The 22,408-nt window shown below is 30.1% G+C and overlaps 2 protein-coding genes across 2 annotated transcripts in view; one reads left to right on the top strand and one right to left on the bottom strand.

Moving 5' to 3' along the window:
• The first annotated feature begins 318 nt into the window (after positions 1 to 318).
• On the top strand, positions 319 to 2,142 carry LOC113380266 (zinc finger protein 260-like). The gene is made up of 4 exons (XM_026619625.1): positions 319 to 672; positions 744 to 1,321; positions 1,390 to 1,847; positions 1,955 to 2,142. Exons 1-4 carry the CDS (start codon positions 319 to 321, stop codon positions 2,140 to 2,142), a joined length of 1,578 nt encoding a protein of 525 aa, XP_026475410.1.
• An 8,210-nt stretch (positions 2,143 to 10,352) lies between these two features.
• Positions 10,353 to 22,408, bottom strand: part of LOC113380256 (hemicentin-2-like) — a 265,144-nt gene continuing 253,088 nt past the window's right edge. The window contains exons 3-16 of the mRNA XM_026619616.1: positions 18,586 to 18,809; positions 18,304 to 18,414; positions 13,925 to 14,131; positions 13,254 to 13,357; positions 12,892 to 13,111; positions 12,539 to 12,702; positions 12,305 to 12,461; positions 12,084 to 12,235; positions 11,841 to 11,991; positions 11,544 to 11,773; positions 11,156 to 11,455; positions 10,842 to 10,981; positions 10,599 to 10,774; positions 10,353 to 10,405 (exon numbers count right to left, since the gene is read on the bottom strand). Of these exons, the coding sequence (XP_026475401.1) occupies positions 10,353 to 10,405; positions 10,599 to 10,774; positions 10,842 to 10,981; positions 11,156 to 11,455; positions 11,544 to 11,773; positions 11,841 to 11,991; positions 12,084 to 12,235; positions 12,305 to 12,461; positions 12,539 to 12,702; positions 12,892 to 13,111; positions 13,254 to 13,357; positions 13,925 to 14,131; positions 18,304 to 18,414; positions 18,586 to 18,809 (2,389 nt within the window). The remainder of the gene's footprint in view (positions 10,406 to 10,598; positions 10,775 to 10,841; positions 10,982 to 11,155; positions 11,456 to 11,543; positions 11,774 to 11,840; positions 11,992 to 12,083; positions 12,236 to 12,304; positions 12,462 to 12,538; positions 12,703 to 12,891; positions 13,112 to 13,253; positions 13,358 to 13,924; positions 14,132 to 18,303; positions 18,415 to 18,585; positions 18,810 to 22,408) is intronic.

Below are 22,408 nucleotides of genomic sequence, written 5' to 3'. Positions count from 1 at the left end.
ATCTTTTTAATAAACTATAGTTGAAAGTGGTAATTAGCCTTAAGGCATGTTGCATGAATTTGCCGAAATGTGTAAGAATTGACTTAATCACAATATTTAGATAAAAATATCAAATGATGGCAATCGCTGCCAACTTTGAAAAATTGTCATCCCTCTGTCATCTTAGGAGAAGTTAGCTGCGTATACAAATTTGACATTTCGAATTTTAGGTTAAAGAGAGTGTTTATAAACATAGTTTAATCAATTTACAATAAGTTTTGCTACGTTAATTTATCTGTTAGTTTTAATAAATGTGAATTAATGGATAGTAGTAGCATTATGACAGACAGCCTACCCTTTGAACTAGAATACTACTCATCAGACCTTCATCGAAATTTTTCGGTTTTTGTTTTGGGAAACAACACATGTCGTGCTTGTTTAACTCAAGATGAAGAAATGCAATCGTTATTTCCAGCAGAAGAATTATGTTCTTCACAACAACAGAATGATTTATTGAATATGTTTCTCTCTTGCACAGCCCTTGATGTATCTTATGACGACCCTTACCCGAAACATATTTGTAATGGTTGTTTCAGTGAACTAATTGAATCTTATAGCTTCTGGATGAAATGTAGGCAATCAATCGAGCAATTGGATAGTTTAACTGAAAGTACAGATTTATTAAGCGACGATGTAAATGATTTAAATTATAATATTAATGAAACCGAGTTTCTACAATAAATGAAGAAGAATCTTATTTAAAGTTTGATTTGGTTCAAGATAATGATGATGAAACAGAATATAAAAATGAACAGGTACCTATTTCCTCAAATACTGATGACAACGAGGATATTGATGATTATATAAAGTTTTCAAGCTCAGTAGATTTAAATAGTTTCAATATTATTTCTGCAGAACTTGGTTCATGCATTCCAAAATCATCCCATAAACCACAATGTCATCAATGTCAATTATCATTTTCTGATAGAGCAGAATATAAAAAGCATTGGCAAAAAAATCATCGAAGGCAAGTACAAACAAATTCAAATCATTCAAAAAAAATTGAAGCCATAGATGAACCAACCGCTGAGAATGAATCATTTGCAGAGAAAGATCAAGATCATAATTATGAATGCCAGGAACTAGTTTTTCCACAAAATTCTGAAACAGAAATAGAAAAGTCTGAAGACCAAACGAGCCCAATGTTGCAAGATCGTCTTGATAATTCACAACAAAATTCAAGATTAAATGATCGCATAAACTTTCTTCAATGTTCACCAGATTTGAATAGTTTTGTAGACATTCCTGACTCTTCTTCACAAAATTCTTTTCGACAGCCCAGGTGTCACAAGTGCCAAATGTTTTTCACCAATAGAACAAATATAAAGTTCATTGGAATAAATATCACAGTAAAAATTCTCAATTACGGTCTGGTTCAGAAAAATCAGAAACATCACCTCGTAAACCTGCTTGTCGAAAGTGCCAGTTGTTCTTTCCTAACAAAGCTGAATATAAAAAACATGCAAAGATCCATAACTTGCATTTATGTCCACAGTGTGGACATGTCAGCAAATCTAATAGTGCCTTGAGAGAACATTTTACAACGCATACAAACTTGCGTCCTTATAAATGCACTATATGCAATAAGACATATAAGTCAGCTACTAATCTTAATGTTCATAAAAGCACTCATATTGGTGTGTTAAAATATGCTTGTCAACACTGTGATAAAAAATTTGTTACTTGGGCATCAAGATTTAGTCATATAAGGACACATCATACTGTTTATGACAAACATATTTGTGAGATATGCTCTAAAGGTTTTCCTGATGCCAATAAGCTTCGCATTCATATAAGGTTTCATACAGGTGAAAACCTTTTGCTTGTGAAGATTGTGAGATGGCTTTTAAATCTAGTGGTGAGCTAGTTAAACATAAGCTTAAACATTCTGGTATTCGCAATTATTCTTGTACAGAATGTGGTAAACGATTTTTAACTTCTAAACATGTCAAGCAACATATGGTTGTTCATACAGGGGAACGTAAATATAAATGCGAAATCTGTGGAAAAGGTTTCACACAATCACATGTGTTGCGTAGTCATCTGAAAATACATGAAAGGCAAGCATTAATAGATAATGATCTTCATAATGATGAAATGTGACTTATTTAATTTAAATTGTATAAAATATTAATATATGTATATAATAAATAATTGATCTCTGAATTTAATGTTTTACTGGTCAATATTATATAGTTGAAAACAAATTAAATATTTTTTTAAAAGAAAAAAGGAATAAATTTTAATAGATTTTAATATTTAAATATTATATTGCTTATTGTCAGATATGAAATTTATTTAAGTTACTTGAAGACATGAATAAAAAAGGATTTATTAATAAACAGAAACAGCGATGCTGCTGAATTCATCCAAACGCGATCTAAGGTAAATTTTATTTTTTTTGTCGACTTTCTCGCATCAATAGATTAATTATAATGTATTTAATGTATGTACAATTTATAAATATATTGATTGTTTTTAACATATCAAACTGAAAATTGTTTCAAAAAAGTTTCATTTAAATTTAAATAACAAAATATTTGTAAACGCATTTAATAAGAATTATTATTGACCCTAGAATAGTATATTGGTAAATTATAATTTACATATATACACTATTCTACGTAGAATAGTTCTAACCGTCTTTATGCAGTTAAAGCAGTACGATTGCTTTGAAAAAAAAGTTCATAATTTTCCAAATATTTCAAAATAAAGAAAACTGGAGCGATTTACATGACGTCGTTGATGATGCTTCGATAGTGGACTGTAATTTGTATTAATCGACGAAATGCAAAATCCCCACGATGATTGTTTTAGAAAATGAAACTTCTCTTATATTCAACTTAATTTTATTTTATACTATTTTACAAACTTCCTTCTCCTTTGACTGCTAACGCTAGACTAACTATTTTTTTGAATTCCAGGCCCGACGGAATACATTTTACAATCTTATTTTATAACCTAATTACATGAGCCGTCGAACCTGGGCAAGATCGTTCCCTATTTATGGGATTAACAAAATTTTCCTGACCGTTGTATGTAATAATATTTTACAATTTTACGGAGACGTTTACACCAGATGTTTTAGTTTAAAAAATCATCCAAAAACATTTCTTAAAAAAAAGTAAATTTTGGTCAAAAATTCAAAGTAATTTTTTTCTCAAAAATGTTAATCTTAAAAAAAAAATTGGTACGGGAAGTTCCAGCAATTTGTCTTAAGGTACGATACCATGCGCCCCATTAGTTTTATTTATTAGGCTGGCTTTAAAAATAATAACAAATATATTAATGAAATTATGAATTATCTTTCACACTCAGGTTTTTTTTTTCAAAAGAATAATAATTATTAGATGCTTTTAAAAAGAATAATAGTTGTTGATTTGAATTAGATGCTGAAACAAAACTATAGATACTACAATGCTAAGAGATGCATGATTTTTGATCAAATATATTTTATCAAAAACCATCATATCTCTTCGCCTAGTAGTATTTATATAGTATTTTTTCAACAAATTCAAAATTAATAATTATTGATGATATTCTTTCTGAAAGTATATAATAATTCTTTATAAAATGCCAAAAAAAAAATTAAAAAAACTTTAACGACATATTAAAAAGCAAAGATTATTTTGAAATTTTTTATTTTAAGATATATCGATATTACTTTGTAATTATCAGTGATATGTACACATATATTGATACATTTATGTATATTAATTAACATAATTATGTAAATATTTTAATTTTTATAACTATATGTACTTAATTAAGATGCAACTTGCTTCCGCACCACCCATGAGGTGAAGTTGCTCGGCGCGTTTTTTTTAATGTGGTGTCGCCACAGAAATAGATACTTCTATTCATATTTACGTTTCTAACATTTCAGATGGAAATGGATATAGTGTAAATACTACTAAGTATCGATTTGTGCAGCCCTAATCCACTTAAACTAACTTATAAACTAATTATACCTAACTGACCCGAATATAACGCGAATAGAACCCCCGCGAAATGAGCTAAATGTACCTAAAAATTTCGGTTTTTAAAAATGAAAGAACCTCTCGTGGCGAAGAAGAAAAAAATGAATATAAAATGTGTACTTTAATATTTTAGCGGTGATTGTAAATTTATAAAAAAAAGAGCATTTACATGATGTACCCCCCAGATCCACCATGTAAACACTTGGAAAAAAAAACTTCATAGGTTCCCAGCCTATGAAGTTTAAGGACAAATCATTTTGTGATTTGTAATTATTAATTGATTAATGTGAAGAAAAGCGCGAAAAATGTAAGAAAGGTTCTTTCACGACGCCACCCTTTTGAGCTCTGAATAAAAGCACGCAAACAACCCCAAAAAAAGTACGACCAAAGATTTTAATGTCAAAACGCCCCCTAACCTGATATTAACTAAATATTACTATAATACAATAATATAATATTATAACTATACAATAATAATAAAAAGTCTTATCTCACAGTTAATTTCCCTTTTGATTAATATGTCATATCTTCCAATTCAGTTGTAGGGGTTGTAGGCGTGTAGTGGTGCTAGTTGATTTTGAGTATACCATTTTCTATTTCAAATCTCGTGTAAGACCTAAAAAGAGGTAAACATAGAATTTTATCACATTTATTCGTATGGGTCGTAGAAGTTATTCTTGATACCCACCTGCATATATCCTTTAATTCGGTAGTGGTCTTTTGGTGGTTCGTGTATATCTTGGTAAGACCTACAATACAATGTTTTCTTGGAAAGACATCTGAAATGAAAAAAAAAACACAAGTGCCCCTAATAGGGACGAACTTACAAACGGGGCCCCGGTTATATTAATAAAAGAATATATATGGTTATAACTAAGGTCTAATTAACAATAATACGATAAAAACCTCTACATATGCATATCCTCCTGGCAGTTATTTGGAAGTGCTGGTGCTTTGTGGTGCGAAAAGAAATTAATTATGTAATCCTGAAATAAAAAGTGGTTTAAAAAATATAAAGAAAAATGATTTATACATATTACTTAGCAGTATGCCAATAATTTTAGTGTCTTGGTACATCGATTAGTCTGACCAATTTTCTTCTATGGGTTGTGGTTGGTACTCGCTTGCACATATCTTTCTATTCGGTAGAGGTTTTTTGGTAGTACCCGTATGCTTGGTAAGCAATTTTTTGGAAAGATATCTGAAATGAGAAACAAAAAAACACAAGTGCCCCTAAAAATAGGGACGAACATACAAACGGGGCCCCGGTAACAAATAAAAATATTATATACTTATATCTAACTAAGGACTAATTTCTTAATATTAACTTATGAATACGAGAAAACCTGTACATATCCATATGGAGGTGAACTGAAAGGGTTAAGGGTACTCTTGTTAGAGTATAATAATTGCTATTTGGTATGTTTAGCATCTCACTCCCCAATATGAAGGGTTTAACTTAGCGCCCTAATTCGATTCAACAAAACCTGCAGTTTTCAGTGGAGATTTTAACTAACTACACGACTAAAACAGAATCTACTTATCAAATTATTTATTGTTACCGAGTTATGTTTATAGATCCGAGAGCTTGACTGCACTCATGTATAGTGATGCCTGAAGCCTAAATTCGAATGTACTAATGATTGGGTATAATTATAAAGCTAGAAACAATTAAAAATGTATAGAGCGGCGTAATTACGAAGAGGAAAGCTTAAAATCGAAAAACTCGGATTTTTCGAGATCGTGTTCCTTTTTCCTGGTACAACATACCATCACTATGCACTAACTAAGTGAGGGTGGCCTGTGTGCTACGTACTGGATTGACCACCTAAGAGGACTAATATTAAAAAACGATCGCGACTCCGGACCTCATACTATAGGAACCTTATAGGCAGGAGGTGATTTAGTTTGCACTAAGGGTTGTGCAACTCCCTGGAAATGATGTACGATGGCTTTATAGAACGCAAACACTTGCGACTCTGGACCTCATACGACAGGAACCATATAGGCGGGTGACGGATGTAGTTTGCACTAAAGGTTGTGCAACACTTTGGAAAGATTGCATGCTGTCGTTACAAAGTCGCAATCATTTTTTAAGTATCAGTCTTTTGAGGTAGTCAATCGAGTCAGTAGGACGCAAGCCTCCTGGCAGTTAGTGTATAATGGTGCGTGTGTTGTTCCATGGGCGAAGAACACAATCCAGAAAAAGTGAGAGTTCTCCGATTGTAAGCGATTCCCTTTGCCATCACGCCGTATCATACACATCTATAATTTCAAGCTTCGTGATCAACCAAAACAATAGTATATCAGAATTTAGACTTAAGACATGGCTACAAAAATACTGTCATATCTTCGCACCTACGACGAACACAATTAGGTAATATTAAATAAGTTAATAAGTATAGATGCTATTTCATTCGTGTAGTTACGCACTCTACAGATAATTACCGGTTTTTACTAAAAGTCAGATTGGGGCGCTAAGGTCAACCCTGTATATTGGCAAATGCAATGCTAAAATGTACCAAATAGCATTCATTGCACCCCAAAAAGGGTACCCTCAACCCTTTCAATCCACCACGATCTCCTGGCGGTCATCTGGCAGTCCTGGTGCTTGCCGTCGCGGTGAGAAATTAACTCCTGTAACACTGAAATGAAAAGTGACTTGAAACAAATGAAATAGACAAAGACTTACAAATACTATTTGGTAGCCTGCCCGTATTCATTCCAGTGCTGTGGTACATCATATCGGTACACATGCTCTCCTGCTCGTTGTAGTATTCAAACTCCTGGTACCTTTAGTTGAGGCTCTAAAATAAATGTTAATTTTATTATTTTTTTTACATAATTTAGGGTTTTGTATCATCATACCTTTTTTTTAACTTCAAACAGTACGTCTTTAACGTTTCTCCGGTTAGGAGACTTATTGTGCAATCACAACAAATTTAAATTTTTTAATTAAAATATGTTCATTGCATTACAGCAGAAAAATCAGTCAAAATACAAACAAGTAATTTATTTACCAAAGTTTTTAAATTTTTAGACGAGTTATTTACATCGATGCTACTAATAAAATAATTCCAAAAAATTAAACATTGTACATTATAGGTACACATATTACTAATTATAAATTAAAGTGTATGGGGTTGCGTTGCTTCTGGGAAAAACATCGCAAGAATCCATACACCGAATGAAAAAATATATCTAATTAATTTATTAACGAAACGCGAATTACTTGAACCTGCCGTGGGGGGTAGGCGACGGGAACACATTTAAACGCGGAAATCGTTTCAAACAATATTAAAATTACGAATAAGTCTTCGCACGAACAAAAAAAAAAAAAAAAAGAGTGCGCGTAAGGATCACACGCGATTGAAGTAAAACTTTTAATATTGTATGAGTAGGCAATTAAGATAAAAATAAAAAAAACATCATATTTGAATTTTAAAAATCATCTTTTAATAATCATATAACATCAATAATAATAAGATCTCCTGAGCATCGGCACAGCTGTCCTACTGATATTAAGAGTTTGAATATGATGTGAAGCTTTCTTCCTAATTTTGTTACCTATCTTACCGGGAAATTCAAACCATAAACGTAGAAGTTCATCATTATCGCCACGTTCTATGTACACTAATTTTCCCACACAACCATTAGCTAAGCCATCACTTACATCAATATTAGTTGTTATTATGTAAAATTTATTCAGAACTAAAATTATTTCATACGGCAAAGCCCCGGTATCAATAACCGATTTTTTTGAAACTGCTGACGAATGTATGATTGTTGATCTGTCGCATGGCAACCTACATAAATATCCGTGGCAGTAGATATTATTTTGTCTTCAACGAGATTCAATATAAATTTATTATATTCCATGGCACATTTATTCTCTAAGAAAAGTCTTATTCCATGAGGACATAATACAGCAACCTCTTCTTTTGTAAAAAAAAACGTGATTCAATTAATGCAAGTTCATATAGGGTTTAGCGGGTTTAGCGCTCGACTTACGCATGACATGACGGGAGTGGATACTCGCGACATCAGCGCTTAGGGCGTCGTAGTGTTCAACTACACGTTGGCATTTTCGTTGCATTTGTACGGATTTACACCCGTGTCGCGCCTAAAAATTTTTACACCCATATCGCGCCTAAAGAAGTTTTACTTCAAAAATTAAAATGTGGATGCAAATAACTCAAAATTATAATTAAAAAAAATTATAAAAAATAATTAAAAATTGTGAATGTGATTGAATAAAAAAATCATGCACAATAAATCCCCAAAGCAATCCGCCACTGTGCAAAACACTGTGTGAAATCTGAAACAAGAACATTAGAAAATAAAACTAATGCAGTCAATTGTAAATATTTGAAACATAAGATTTATATTAAAATTTAATATTATTTAATTATATTTAAATTTTATAATCTAAAGATTGCATTAAATTATTTATGTTAACTCAAAGGCAAAAATTAAATATTTTCACAACAATAAACACTAAGGCGACTCTTCAGCACAAATATAATGAATTAGAAAATGTAACGTAAATCGTTTAATATTAAATATACGAATATTTACTTCAATTTATTTACGATCAAGTCAAATCGAATCAACCAAAACAAATTCCATGACACGTATTTCGTATTTGAAACTGAATGCACGAAACTATTACATAATACATAAATATTTTTAAAAGACTTACCACTGACTGTAGTGTACACCAAGCGAGCTCAAAATGCAGAATGATTTTTGTTGGAAATTACGCACCTTTTATATTGGGGTCAGAAAGGGACAAAACTATGAATTGTTACCAGATGATGCTAAAATTCAAAAATTGTTATCTAATTGAATAGTTTCGGGTTCAGAACCATAGAGGGTGCAATACGAAAGGTTTGTACCTCACAAACAGTCTGAATTCAACCTTCGTGGTGAGGTGGTCGAAATTATTACATATTTGCATCTAGTTCTGTTTGATTTATATATTTGATTTGATTGTGAAGCATTATTTCTATTAACCATGTTTTTATTTGTATTTGCGTCTTATTAATTTGTGCGTTTTTATATATAATTATAAAATAAAATTAAAAGTATTTTGGTTATATATATATATATATATATATATATACATATATATAAGTATTAATAGAATTTTGGAACAAATATTAAATGTTAAATATGAAGTTACTGCTAAATATGAATTAAATATGAAGTACTTGTAATAGCGTACTGTATTACATTGTAAGAGAATGTGTTTTTGTTTTAAAAATTAAATATAATTTATATTAGAATATTGAATAAACTGTTAATATATAATTTTTACAGTTTTAAAATTACACTGACGATGAGGCTTACCTTGATCTCGAAATTTCTGTAATTTGAAACACACTATTTGAAAATTCTATTCGTAATACACGTGATCGCCTTTTTAGCGATCCTTACTTTTTTCAATCAATACGACCAATACAATCAACTAGCAGTGCATGGCATCGTGCTTTAAGGAAAATTGCTGGAACTTCCCGTGTTTTGAAATGTAAAGATAGGCAAAAGTTTTCATTTTCGATTTTTTTTTGCGATTACTATAACCCTACGGAAAGTTAATAAAATCAGTTTTTGTGTGATTTTATTAAATGGTTTTATGCGATTTTAATTTTGCACGATTGTTTTGTTCGATTTATTTTTATGTGGTATATAAATCTTACCCCATCTTACTTCCTTCTAGTGTAGGAATTTAAACAAAAAGTTTTTTTTAACTACCCGCAGGGTAAGTTATTGTAATCGTCCAAAAATCGAAATTGAAAATTTTTGCATTTCTCGACGTTCTGAAGGTTTCTGAACATTTTGGCATACCTCAGAAAAAATGAATATATGTATTATGTGTGTGTGTTTTGTGTGTCCGCATTTTTTCGTTCAAGTTTTCGGGCGCACGGATCAACCGATTTGAATGGTTCAAAAAACATTCGATTCCTATTGATAGGGATAATTAGAAATCGAAAAAATATTGCAAAATTTTTTATTTCAAAGAAACTTTTTTGTATATCGAAAATAATTCAGATTTTAATTTTAATTCTTGCTAAAGTTCTAAAGCTCACTTATATACTATAATGTGCCTTAACCTAAGAAAAATATTTATAGAAAAGTAATTTTTACAAATACCGTATATTTATTTAATTTATATATAATCATTTATTATTTTATTTATAAGTATGGAATTTTTTTTATTACATAGTAATAATAATAATTAAAAAATATAATTTTTGTTTTTGATACACATATTTCAAGCATTTGAAACTATTAAAGAATATAACAAAAATCCGATAGACAATTTTTTTAAGGTCATGTCCTAACGAAACCAGGATCAACGCTTCGAGCTAGGATTAGATCAGGTTCTGAAACAAAAATTCTGAAGTCAAAGATATTGATATTAATAGCCTATAATATTAATATTTTCATATGTAGGAATTGTAAGATCATGATTAATTTCCAGCTAAGCCTATTATACAATTATGATTTATTTTGATAATACTGGTAAGATTTTAATTTTTTTGTTTAATTGTACTTAATCAATTAATTGAATCTCACCATTCATTGAAGGTTGTGAAAATCGAACTATGCTATCGGGTAATTGTCTACTAGCTCTGCTGTTTCTGAGCGGTGTAATAGTAATTTCTGCAGGTTTTCTGTGTATAGGATAATCCAATTCGGCACTGGACGATTCCATTTCGCCGCTGTACATTGACGGGCCTTCAGTTCGTGGCCTAAAGCAACATCAAGTATGAAATAATAATCCTATTTGTTTAATATTTTTAGACTGTAAAACTTTACCTAGAACTGGATTGTAGTTGCTCTTCAGGAATTCGAATTTCTTCGTTGGCAACATTTCGTTTCTTGCAAACAACCAATATAGTTGCAAAAAGTATTGCAGATAGTATAAGGCCAGCAGCACTGATCAAGGCCCCTAGAATCTGTAAAAATCAGCGATAGTCAGTAAAAAATAAGTAAAATGTGGATATGAACAAAAGTTATTTGTACAAAAATAAGAAAATTGTATATCATATATTAATTCCATAACTTTAATTTTTACAGCCGATTGAAATTGCAAGCTTTGTTTTTCAAAATTTGTCTAACGCCAAACTCACCACTGCAACCGATTTATGTGATGCTTTACCGCCGCCACTGATAATATTTCCTGCACCATTAGTTGCCTGACCAGTGTTGGCAGGTAAAGTTTGGCCAACATCACTAGGACCTTCAGAAAGAGCCCCAACGTGGCTCATTGGCAAAGCAACTCGCACTCTTTCTATTATTACAGGTGGTTCACTTCGACCCTGTGCATTAACTGCCCAGACCAGTAATTGGTAATCTCTTCCTGGAAGAAGACCACGTACTCGGAAGTGTGGGTCCGTCTCAGTCATCCGGTATAATGCTGGCGTTTCACTCTACATTAATAACAGTTTTTTTTATTTTATATTTAAAATTTTGGCTTACATTTAGAAATATACCATTAATTATATTCAGAAAGTTCACCTGATCATTCATCGTTGAAATTTCATTATCGGCGTCCGCTGGATGTCTCCTAGTAGTAACTGTTGATAACGACGAGGAAGATGATGCTGACATCCCTTCAGTGTTTGCAGCAGATATAACTTCTAACAGAAAATGCTGATGAAGACCACCGTCAAATCCTGGAGTGCAAGTTAAATCCAAAGATCCAGTTTGCTCGGATAAGATACAATTTCCTGGAGGTTGCGGCACTTCTATAAAAGTAGGTATATTATTATAGTAGGTAATGATATCACAACTTGAATGAATAATTTTCCGTACTTGCTGGAACAACGTGGAAAAGACATGGAATTTTTTGACGTCCAGCCCTGTTGCTAGCCCAGCAAGCCAAAGTACCAAAATCATTATTTGATACAGGAGTATACTGAAGCTGTGAAATTCCTCCTAAGGAAGACACTCTTGAACTGGGAACCTAAAAAAATAAAATCGATCTTGTAATATTGGAACATTGTAATATTAAGTTCTACAAAACTGATCGATTTTTTTCCATATTCTAAGACTTACCGGGAGCACATCCTTAGTGTTATTATAAGTCCAACTGAATTTTACTGAATCATCCAACGGATCAGCTTCAATTTCACAACGAACTGTTAAAGTACCATTTCTCAAAGCACCGACGCTTTTTTCTTCAAATCCACTTTTACAACGCGGAGAATCTACAAAAATAAAAATCAAATATAAACCAAAACTTGCCATATTTTTATTAAAACAGATATTGTCCTTACATTGTACTTTCACTGTAACTGGTGCACTTCTAGCATCACCTTCGGAATTTGTAGCCCCACAAACGTAAACGCCGGCGGTTTCTTTGCCAACTGATGGAATCCTTAAAATGGATTTATCGGAAAACATTCCAACCTTTTCCGGAATAAGTACACCGTTCTAAGATAGTATGATCCAGATTACAGAACAAACCTTTAAATATAGTTAATTTAAACAATAGTACTAATAAGACTTACATCTTTAAACCATACATATGTATGGACAGGTGGATGAGCTTGGGTTTGACAATGTAATTCTGCATATCCACCTTCTACCAACAATGGTTGAGGTCTCATTGGGTCTAAGGACTCTCCTTGTCTTACTTTGCTATCCGTCAATTGCAGACTTACTATTGGCGCATCTAGTTAATCAATTAAACTTATTGTTATCCATGACACAATATTTATTAAAACAAGTAACAATTAGGACATGAAATGTCTATGTATATACAAAAATTCGAAGATTTGGGTATCTCCAGAAATTGAATCACATTCTATTAATTGAGTTTTTATTGACCTGTATCTAAACTAAACTAGTAAATGTTATTTACATGCGACAACTATGGTCCTGGTATCTTCTATAATTGCTCCATTGAACCAAGGATTTGAAGCCCTGCAGGTCAACTTTTTGCCACCGTCTTGAGCAACTACGTTTAATTTCAAAATTGAAGTTGTGGAATTTTTTCCTAGAGTCGTATGAGTTACACTATCATATGGAGATATCGTCGAAGAAGTGCTTTGTACTGGTTCACTGTTCAAAAGCCAAGTTATCTGAGGAAAAAGGGAATTATTGATTTTAATTCTAATACATTTCTACAGTTCTTTCATAAATAGAAAACAGAAAAAATATACAAAAACTAGAATTTTATTTTTAAATATTACACTGAAATATTACTAACAACAATATTATTACCTTGGCAGGAGGAACAGATCCCCAACTTTCACAACGAATATGTTGAGTTGTTCCGGCAGACAGTAGTTCGTCACCAGACACAATTTTAACTTTTAGTGGTTTTACTAAAAAAAATAATAAAAATATTAACAATATTTGAAATAAAATAATTACAGAATATCTTATAAAAATATGAATAATAGTATACCAAAAAACAAGTGGTTTTAACAAAATTAAAAACAGAGTTGCTAATGTGAATAATAGTAGTATCAAGAGATTTTGTAATATTATTTGGATAGCATTGATTTTTAATTTTATTCCAAAGTCCATGGTATAAATTATGTACAATTTTGCTAAAATCATAGTATGAAGTTTTTTTTTCAATCAAGCACTATCTTTATTATTTCTTCAAATTATTGCTATTGCAAACTTTGACCTTGCACATAATGCATTATATTTCTGTATAGTTTCTATAATATCAAATATAAAGTAATATTATAGTACAAATAGTTGATCAAATAAAAACAATATTTATTCCATAATCTGACTCTTACATTTAAAATAGATTTTTCAAATTAAACAATGTGGCGAGCATAGCTACAACTTTAATTAATTACAAGTAAGTAAAACTCAATGTTTTACTACAATAAAATAATTTCTAAAAAATCTTAATAAAATAGCTGAATTCTTACAGTAGATTCGGAGATGTATTATCCTGACAACCGGAGGTATCAGATATGACCCTTGAGCCCTGCATTCTAATTTGGACCCGTACATATCACGGCCAATAGACCTCAATAAAAGCTGATTAACAGCAGTATCAGCATTTTTGTCAGTATCTACAACTCCGTCCAATAAAATGCCATCCCTCCACCAGGTTATTTCTGGACGGGGAAGTCCTGAGAAGAAAAAATAGTTAATTAAACAATATATGAGAACTAGGTGTAAGTCATTTGCACAAACTTTGTGATATATACAAAAAATCTACTTAATCAATAAAAACCCACAATCAGCTAATTAGATAATTATCATACCATAACATAATCTTTTGGCCATATATTTTTATTATCAGAGTAACTGAATTTTATTTTCCCAATACTACCTATGAGTATTTCAACATTTTACGAGAAATAACTCATATCAAGAAAGTCACGTAGAAATTGAGCAATTCTTCAAAAGCTTTTCGAAGCTTCTTGCACTTAAATCAAAACTTGTCATCTCCAGTATGCTATTCTGCTGGAATTGTATTTGATGATACAAATTTATGAGTCAATAGCTCATGGAATTGTCAAGAGTGCAGAAATTTGAAAAACATTTATATAACAAATATACATAAGGTCCTATCATACGTATACATTATAAATATACATAAAATCCTATTATACGAAATGCCAAAGGCGAATTTATTCACTATTCTAACTTCCCTAAGAAGTTTATGCTTTTGCCAGAAAATCCGAGTTACTAATTTTATATTTTTTCAATGTTTCAAGTCCTTCTGAATCGTTTGAGACCTACTATGGAAAACACATGTACTTTTCTTAAAAATGTCTGAATCGATTTTGGGTAGCTCGATAATAACTCGGGTTAGTTACTATGGCAAGATGATCAGCTGAGCCGTTTCTTTAGAATTAAAAATAATTCTGCATTTTTGGTCCACCTTTTCGCAAAAGATACAATTTTGAAAATTTTGAAAACCGTTTGTAAGATATCACATGGAATTTGTCCTGATTAGTGCAATTGAGCAAAGATATGTGTATATAAAGTGTAGTATTCAGTTTTTGCATAACTGACGGTTTGCAAAATTTTTGTTGGTATTTTTAATAAAAGTTACCATGGAAATAGAATTTCATAGGGCACACAAATATCCTAAAATATTAGAGTTCTATGATAATAGTTGTAATATAAAAATTCATAAAATTATAGAATAATGGGCTCTTAGGACATACAATCGCGTTATATTGTGCACTATAATTGATATAATACTATAATTAATATCATACAATTTGATTACAATTTTAGTGAGAACCTGATTTTATTTTAGCAGTTAGAGAGTTGAAAATTGAGCTAATTCTCAATTTCATTAACTTCCCGTAGGGTAAGTTATAGTAATTGCAAAAATTCAAAAATGAAAATTTGTATATATCCTTATGTTTCAGGTTTTTGAGAATTTTGGTTACCTTAGAAAAAATGGATGTATGTGTGTGTGTGTGTGCGGATACAAATTTTCGTCGACGATTTAGGGAACACCGATCAACCGATTTGAATAATACGATATTAAGAACGGAGTCCGATTTTAATAATTCAAAAAACATTTTATTTGTATTGACAAGATGAAGAATTGATTAAATTTTTGGGAAGGCCGGTCCAGCGGTTATGAACGCTCAATAAAATAAGTGAAAAAATTTGGCGGTCCAAATGTCCAAATATTTATTGGACAGATGTACATCAAATTATCAGATATTTTATAGAGATTTTAATAATGTGTACACATTTTGTGTAAATTTTTTGGGGTTCCATACCAAGATTTTTAATTATGGTACGGGAAGTTCCAGCAATTTGCCTTAAGTCACAATGCCATGCACTCCACTAGTTATTTATGAAGTCAGTCAACATGTATCAGGAGATTCCTGCAGTTTTTCTTAAGGCAAAACGCCACTAACACATAGTTTGTTTAAGAAATTTTTGGTGTTCAATAAAATGAAAGAAAATCATTATTTTTAGTGGTCGACATCATACGTGATATGTATAACACTGTTTCTATTACTGCACATGTATTTCAACATAATTTTGAACCGTTTTCATAAGTTTTTCCATATTATTCAGAACTTCATATATTTTACTCCGATATAGTATTAAATTTCAAAAAGTTTCATCGCAAACTGCAGTAATGAGAATTAAAATGCATTTCATTTTAATTCATTAGTTTCGTTACAAGGATTCAGCCTCAGGTTGCGATTCAACTCTTTCTATAATTTCCACGTTCATCATAATTGCGTTCATTTGAACGTAGTCCGACAAATAAATTTTATTGATTTTGTTGCCTTCAGTAAAGTTTGCTTAAAATATTGAAAATGTCCCATTCTCGTCGAATATTTAGAATTATTACTTTGCTCGGGGTAAATGTTTAATGGTAAATAAAGGGCGGTTTATAGTCGATTTCAGGATATTCGAGAATCCGAGTTTCAGATTCAAAGTGCATTTGAATTTATATTCTTGTATTTTATATGACAGCATATTATTTATAAAACAAATATGAGCAAATAGATTCTTCTATAGAGCAAATGGATAGGCATCTGAAATATCTATCTAAATAAAAAATAATATCTTAAACATGATGCACTCAAAATAGTATATATACGAGTATATCGCCACATTGCAATACTGTTTCAAGAAATTTTGTCAGAAAAATCACAGGTCTGAAGTGAACATCGACAAGCAAATCAGGTGCAAATTTGATGAAATTTTGCTAGATTATAAAAGTTAATGATGAAAACCAATCGTTAGAATATTATAATCTTATGAAGAAACATTGAAAATTTCGGTGCTTCAAACTCACTTTCAAACTATGTTTTTTTTGGCAAAGTTTCTTGAAGTGCCAAAATTGATTTGAGCTTGTTATTTTGATGTTTTCATTTTTCACTCAATTTTTTCATTATAAATCTATCAAGTATTTTACAAATTTGCAATACTGATCTGTATGCACTTTTGATAATACATTTTAGTGCATATTTTTTAGAGGAGGGCTTCTCAAAGCTGACTAATTTGGAAAATCGTAGTTGTTATATATATATGGGTGTTCCATATATATTAGGGTGGTCCTTAATATGGACATTTTCGAATTTTCTTTGCTCCCAAGAGCTCAAATGCTTCCTCAAATTAAAAAAAAACAATCCTCTAAAAGTTTTAGCTTTAAATGTCAACATTTAGATATTCCGGAATTCAACTAAAAGTTTCGTATATTAATTATTAACATATGTCATTGAGTAAATTTTTGTGCCATCTGTGATAACATTTGTAAACTCAAATATTATGACACTTGACCTCTAATTAAATACATGTGGGTTGTTTAACAAAATATCTATGCATCATGGTAACAAGATTGATTTTGCAGCAAAATATTTATTTAATTGGTAATGTTGACACTCAAATTATCATTAGTAAATAGTCATCAAAATTATAAGTGTTAAAAATTAGTGCTATCACAGATCGGGTAAGAATTTTTTTAATGACATATGTTAATAATAAATACACAAAACTTTTATTTAAATTGCGGACTATATAAATGTTGATATTAAGAGCTCAAACTTTTAAATTTTTTTTTTCTCAATTTGGAAGCATTTGAGCCCTTGGGAGCAAAGAATTTTGAAAATGTCCATATCAGAGACCACCCTAATATATATGTATATATATATATATATATATATATATATATATATATATAGTCATTTGAAGAAATCAATAGCCGCAAAAAATCCCATCAAACGTAAGGAACAAAAACTATTTCATCTTTGCTTAACGATCTTTACCTTTGAGGTTTCAGCAAGAAATAAAATAATGAAAACACTGATACAAACACCCCTCCCTCCACACACACACACACATATATATATATATATATATATATATATATATATATATCAAAGTACAAAATAAGTGGTTTATGATGTATTTCCATTATTGCAGAATCATCCTAGCAACGCAGGTCATAAAAACAGATATGACTTTTGCATTTCATATATGATATAAAATAAAGTTAATGCTCCGAGTACTTTTATTAAACTTTAATGTCATATATTAAAAATACCTAAATTTACATTCAAAACATATTTACACTTGCCGATAAAGACAATATATTTTTAAATACATAAAAATTTATATGTTTTAATAATTATAGTAAAATCGTACAGTAAACTCGTATTTACCATGAACAGTCTCATAAAAGCTCGGCTTAAGAGCTTAAATGCACTAAAGTGTTAAATGTGATAGTCCAAAAATATTGGCAGATGGGCAGATGTAAGTATTGTATTAAATATATAGATTTAATAAGTATATAATTAAATAAAATATTTACCTCCTGTGACTTGGCAGGACAGAAATAAATCGGAACCCTCTTTGAAAGGGCCAGCGACACTGCTTAATTCGCGGCCCTGGTCGTCGAAAATTCTTGGCTCTGAGGGCGGCACTGATAAAAAATAAATATTGATATACTTAACATTGATATTAAAAAACTTATTTCAACAATTTAACGCAAATGAACCCATAGATAATTAACAGTATAAACAAATTTCGTAAAAGCATTATTTTTTAATTTTTTTATAAAAAATAATATCTATATATTTATTTTATATCTTACCTATTAATGTCAAGTTGACCTTAAAATTTCTAGTTGGAGAGTCAGTAAAATCGACTCTGCATCTGAAGACACCGCCATCTTCTGGCTGAATATTCTTAACTTGCAGCCTCGCCCGGCCCTGTTTGGGGCCCTCACCTACTAAAAAATATACCCTTCTACCCAAATCGCTACCGAGAGCGGAATGGTTCGCTTTGTCGAGCGACAGTCCGCCTCTGGCATCCAAACTGAAAAAAAAATCATGAAAACAAAGTTAACTAGTTGGTATTGGTATTTTGCCTTGAGGCAAGTTACATGAACTTCCTGATATGTGTAAATAATAGACTTATTCAGTAAAAAATAAATTAATTTATGAGTAATTAAAAGAATTTCGAGTGGATTACATATATTACATATAATTGAAAACAAACGAACATGTTAACTCGGAGTATTTTGTGAAAGCAAATTTTCACAAATAGGACTTTGATGGTTTAGTATGTTCATTAAGACCAAGTACTCTATCGTTATACCAAGTAAATCGTCTAATTTTAATATTAACAAACTTCAAAAAACTACCGATTCTATCAAACTTCAATAAATTTTTAAAATTAAACTATTTGTCGTAAGATAGTAATATTTCAGTAAGTTATATAAGACCATGATATATATAGCCAAAAAAAATTGTCTTTACAAAGAGAAAAAGAGTAACTAATTTTGAGAATATATGTAAATTATTGAATTAAATGGTTTACTGTTCAATTTATATTTGGATAGATTAAATTAAATTATATCAAATCAAATATTAAATTAAATTGTGCAGTCATAAATTTATATGTGCATATATTCACTCACGATATTTTCTAAAAAGTGCACGTTTTGAATTTCGCTGGCATTGTATATTAAATTATCGAGTTGTTGCAATTCTACATAGTACAATTTTATATTTAAAACATTCTTTGATTTCAAAATATTTTAACAGTACAAATACTTTTCCATTTCTGATGCTTTAATAAAACTGGGGCAGAATTATTATTCACTATTCAATTTACGTCAAACAAGTTGTTGGAATATTTACTTGTTAAAACAAACTGAATATTTATTAAATCTAGATATTTATAGTTGTTTCTTAATACAAATAGAAATCTTCGCAAATTCATTACATTCAAAGTTAATTATACAGACGAAATTTGCTTCGTTATTAAAATGTTCTCTGTCACAATTTCAATCTAGCGACGTTATTGTCTGGAAGAATGAATCTAGAACCAACACAAATATATATATATATATATATATATATATATATATTTCTAGGTAAATTTATATAAAAGAACCTAAATATTATACTATATCGTATTAATTTTCTTTAATAATTCATTAAAAGACCTGATGAAGTGTTACGAAAATAATTTTAATTAAGATCGTACCAGACGCAATAAGTCTGAACCAGATGTCGATATTTGAAATTGTTTAGGAATCCCTCACATTCATCAAACTTGTATAATAATACAGATTTAACTTCTGTTGCTATGAAAATGATTCAAAATTACAACTTCATTGTTGAGAAAAATATTAATTATATTTGAAATTGATCACAAGCTCTATACATGATGAATATACACAAAATGCAGTGTAAATAAAAACGTATGTGAATAAACAGAGTTTTTATATCGTAAAAAATAAATTTTAATTAAATTTGTTAATTAAATATTAGTCTGATACATTTTATGGTGACATACAAGTGTCTATACACAAAATTGTGTTCCGTTTTATATATGTGTATATTTTGTAAAAATAATCCCTAGTACATATTAAAATTTCTAATCAAATAAATAATAATCATATTAATTTTTTATTTTGACGAATTTGACAATAAGATTAAATATCAATGAATAAGTAGATTTCAATAACTTTCTATTTATTAATCTTATTTTTTCCTTAAATTTTTGCATACATTTATGGTCAATCAAAATATACATTATTTTTTTTAAGAATTAATCTCATAAAAATAAATTTGTATCAACTTGTGTAAATTACTCAAACTATGTTATTTAAACCTTTTTTGAAATGCCATTTGAAAAAATCTGATTATAAACATTACATCATTTATAATTAATTTTCAACTATTTTTTTTTCTTTCTAGTTAAAATTACTATTAGTTTCTATTTCAACCATAAGTTAATCTGTAAAGAGAAAGAGATTAAAAGCATATTTTAATAATTAAAATAGTTCTTTCAATAACGATATACGGTTTAGGTATTTAACTTATGAATAAGCTTTTCGCAATTTTAAAAGGAAAATTAAAATAATAGTTATTCCAACTCCGCTAATGAATATTTCTCAAGAAATAACAGATCAAGGTTATATACAGTGTGATTTTTGTACAAAAAGTGCCCATGAAGTTAGTATTTCGAATTGGTTGAATAACTTAGCTATTATTTTGCAAACTCCTATTAAAATTAAAAATAATGACTTGAAACTGTGTGCTTCCGGGCTGTCAATTTTTACCTATAATAAATTGTAAATTAATTGTAAGTGGCATTTTGCCCTAATTAAATCAAATAAGCGACTTAACCAATGAGAAATCAATATATTTTTTTATTAATAACATAGCAATTTAAATAACAATATTAACCCTGTGTGAAAATTATTCACAATTATAATAAAATATAAATCACTACTATGTATTAACCCTATATTAAGAATATTGCAATATTTTCAAAAGTAATAAAATTTGTACTTATATAGGTATGGTTATTTTTTATCTCTATGTTGGGTTGTAGTTTTCAAACTTGTCCCAGGTAATTGAGAATAGTTTTTCTTCAAGTTTTCCTTGCCCAAGGGTGCGGCAAAATGATTATCCCTCTTAAGCCGTGGAAATGATAAATTTCCTCATACGTATCCCCATTTAATATGTCGAATATTGATATATATATATATATATATATATATATACATATGTAAATATATATTTAAACATTTACATATTATTAATTTAGTTTCAAATATTGTTTATAAAAGTACTGCATATCAATTAGATGAATCGTTTGAATCGTATATCAGTCTGCTAGCATTAGAAGTACATCCTTGAGACAGGTTGCCAATTTAGGTTAAAATTCCTTGCATTGATATAAGTAGGCAATTGAAATACTTGACCTTCTGGAAATTTCGCTCATTTGTGAAACGACTTTCGGAAAATTTGTTGTCATTAGAATATATTATTATCATTGATGGGCCATTCTAAAATATCTATACAGTAGAATTCCAATTATTCGAACTCCGACTATCCGAACTCCGACTATCCGAACTCCGACTATCCGAACTCCGACTATCCGAACTCCGACTATCCGAACTCCGACTATCCGAACTCCGACTATCCGAACTCCGACTATCCGAATCGCCGATTATCCGAATCGCCGATTATCCGAATCACTTTCAGAGAAAAAATTGTCCAAAAAAAGTCTAAGTGCGCTATTATTCTTCCACCAGCAAAGCCAGTGTAGGCGCATTGTTTGTTTTGATTTGACGGAGATGTTTACAAAACAATGATTTTTATTTCTAAACTTGTACATAAGTACATTTTATTTATATTTAAAACATGTGAAAATGTCATGTTTCTTTCATTTAATTCAATGAAAAAATAGTGCAATATCAAAACGTAACTTTTTTTCTTTCCAATGGCAATTTTTAAAAAAAACTCCGATTATCCGAATATTTGATTATCCGAATGGGTCCCGGTCCCCATTAATTCGGATAATTGGAGTTTTACTGTATATGATAACTCAAAAAATCAATTTAGTGGATACGAATATAATAAAAAATTGTTTCAAATGAGATTCAATTATTTTGA

This window comes from Ctenocephalides felis, unplaced genomic scaffold (genome assembly GCF_003426905.1).
Source record: "Ctenocephalides felis isolate EL2017-DRISC unplaced genomic scaffold, ASM342690v1 CF-g0.4_SCAFFOLD_00845, whole genome shotgun sequence".
NCBI lineage: Eukaryota > Metazoa > Arthropoda > Insecta > Siphonaptera > Pulicidae > Ctenocephalides > Ctenocephalides felis.
This window is presented reverse-complemented; position numbering and strand designations above follow the sequence as displayed.

What these genes read in the sequence shown, in the direction of transcription:
- LOC113380266 (XM_026619625.1), top strand. Translation starts at nt 319, where the DNA reads ATGACAGACAGCCTACCCTTTGAACTAGAATACTACTCATCAGACCTT. An exon ending in AATTCTTTTCGACAGCCCAG is followed by an intron (nt 1,322 to 1,389) that starts GTGTCACAAGTG and finishes TAAATATCACAG; the next exon opens with TAAAAATTCTCAATTACGGT. An exon ending in TCATATAAGGTTTCATACAG is followed by an intron (nt 1,848 to 1,954) that starts GTGAAAACCTTT and finishes ATTCTTGTACAG; the next exon opens with AATGTGGTAAACGATTTTTA.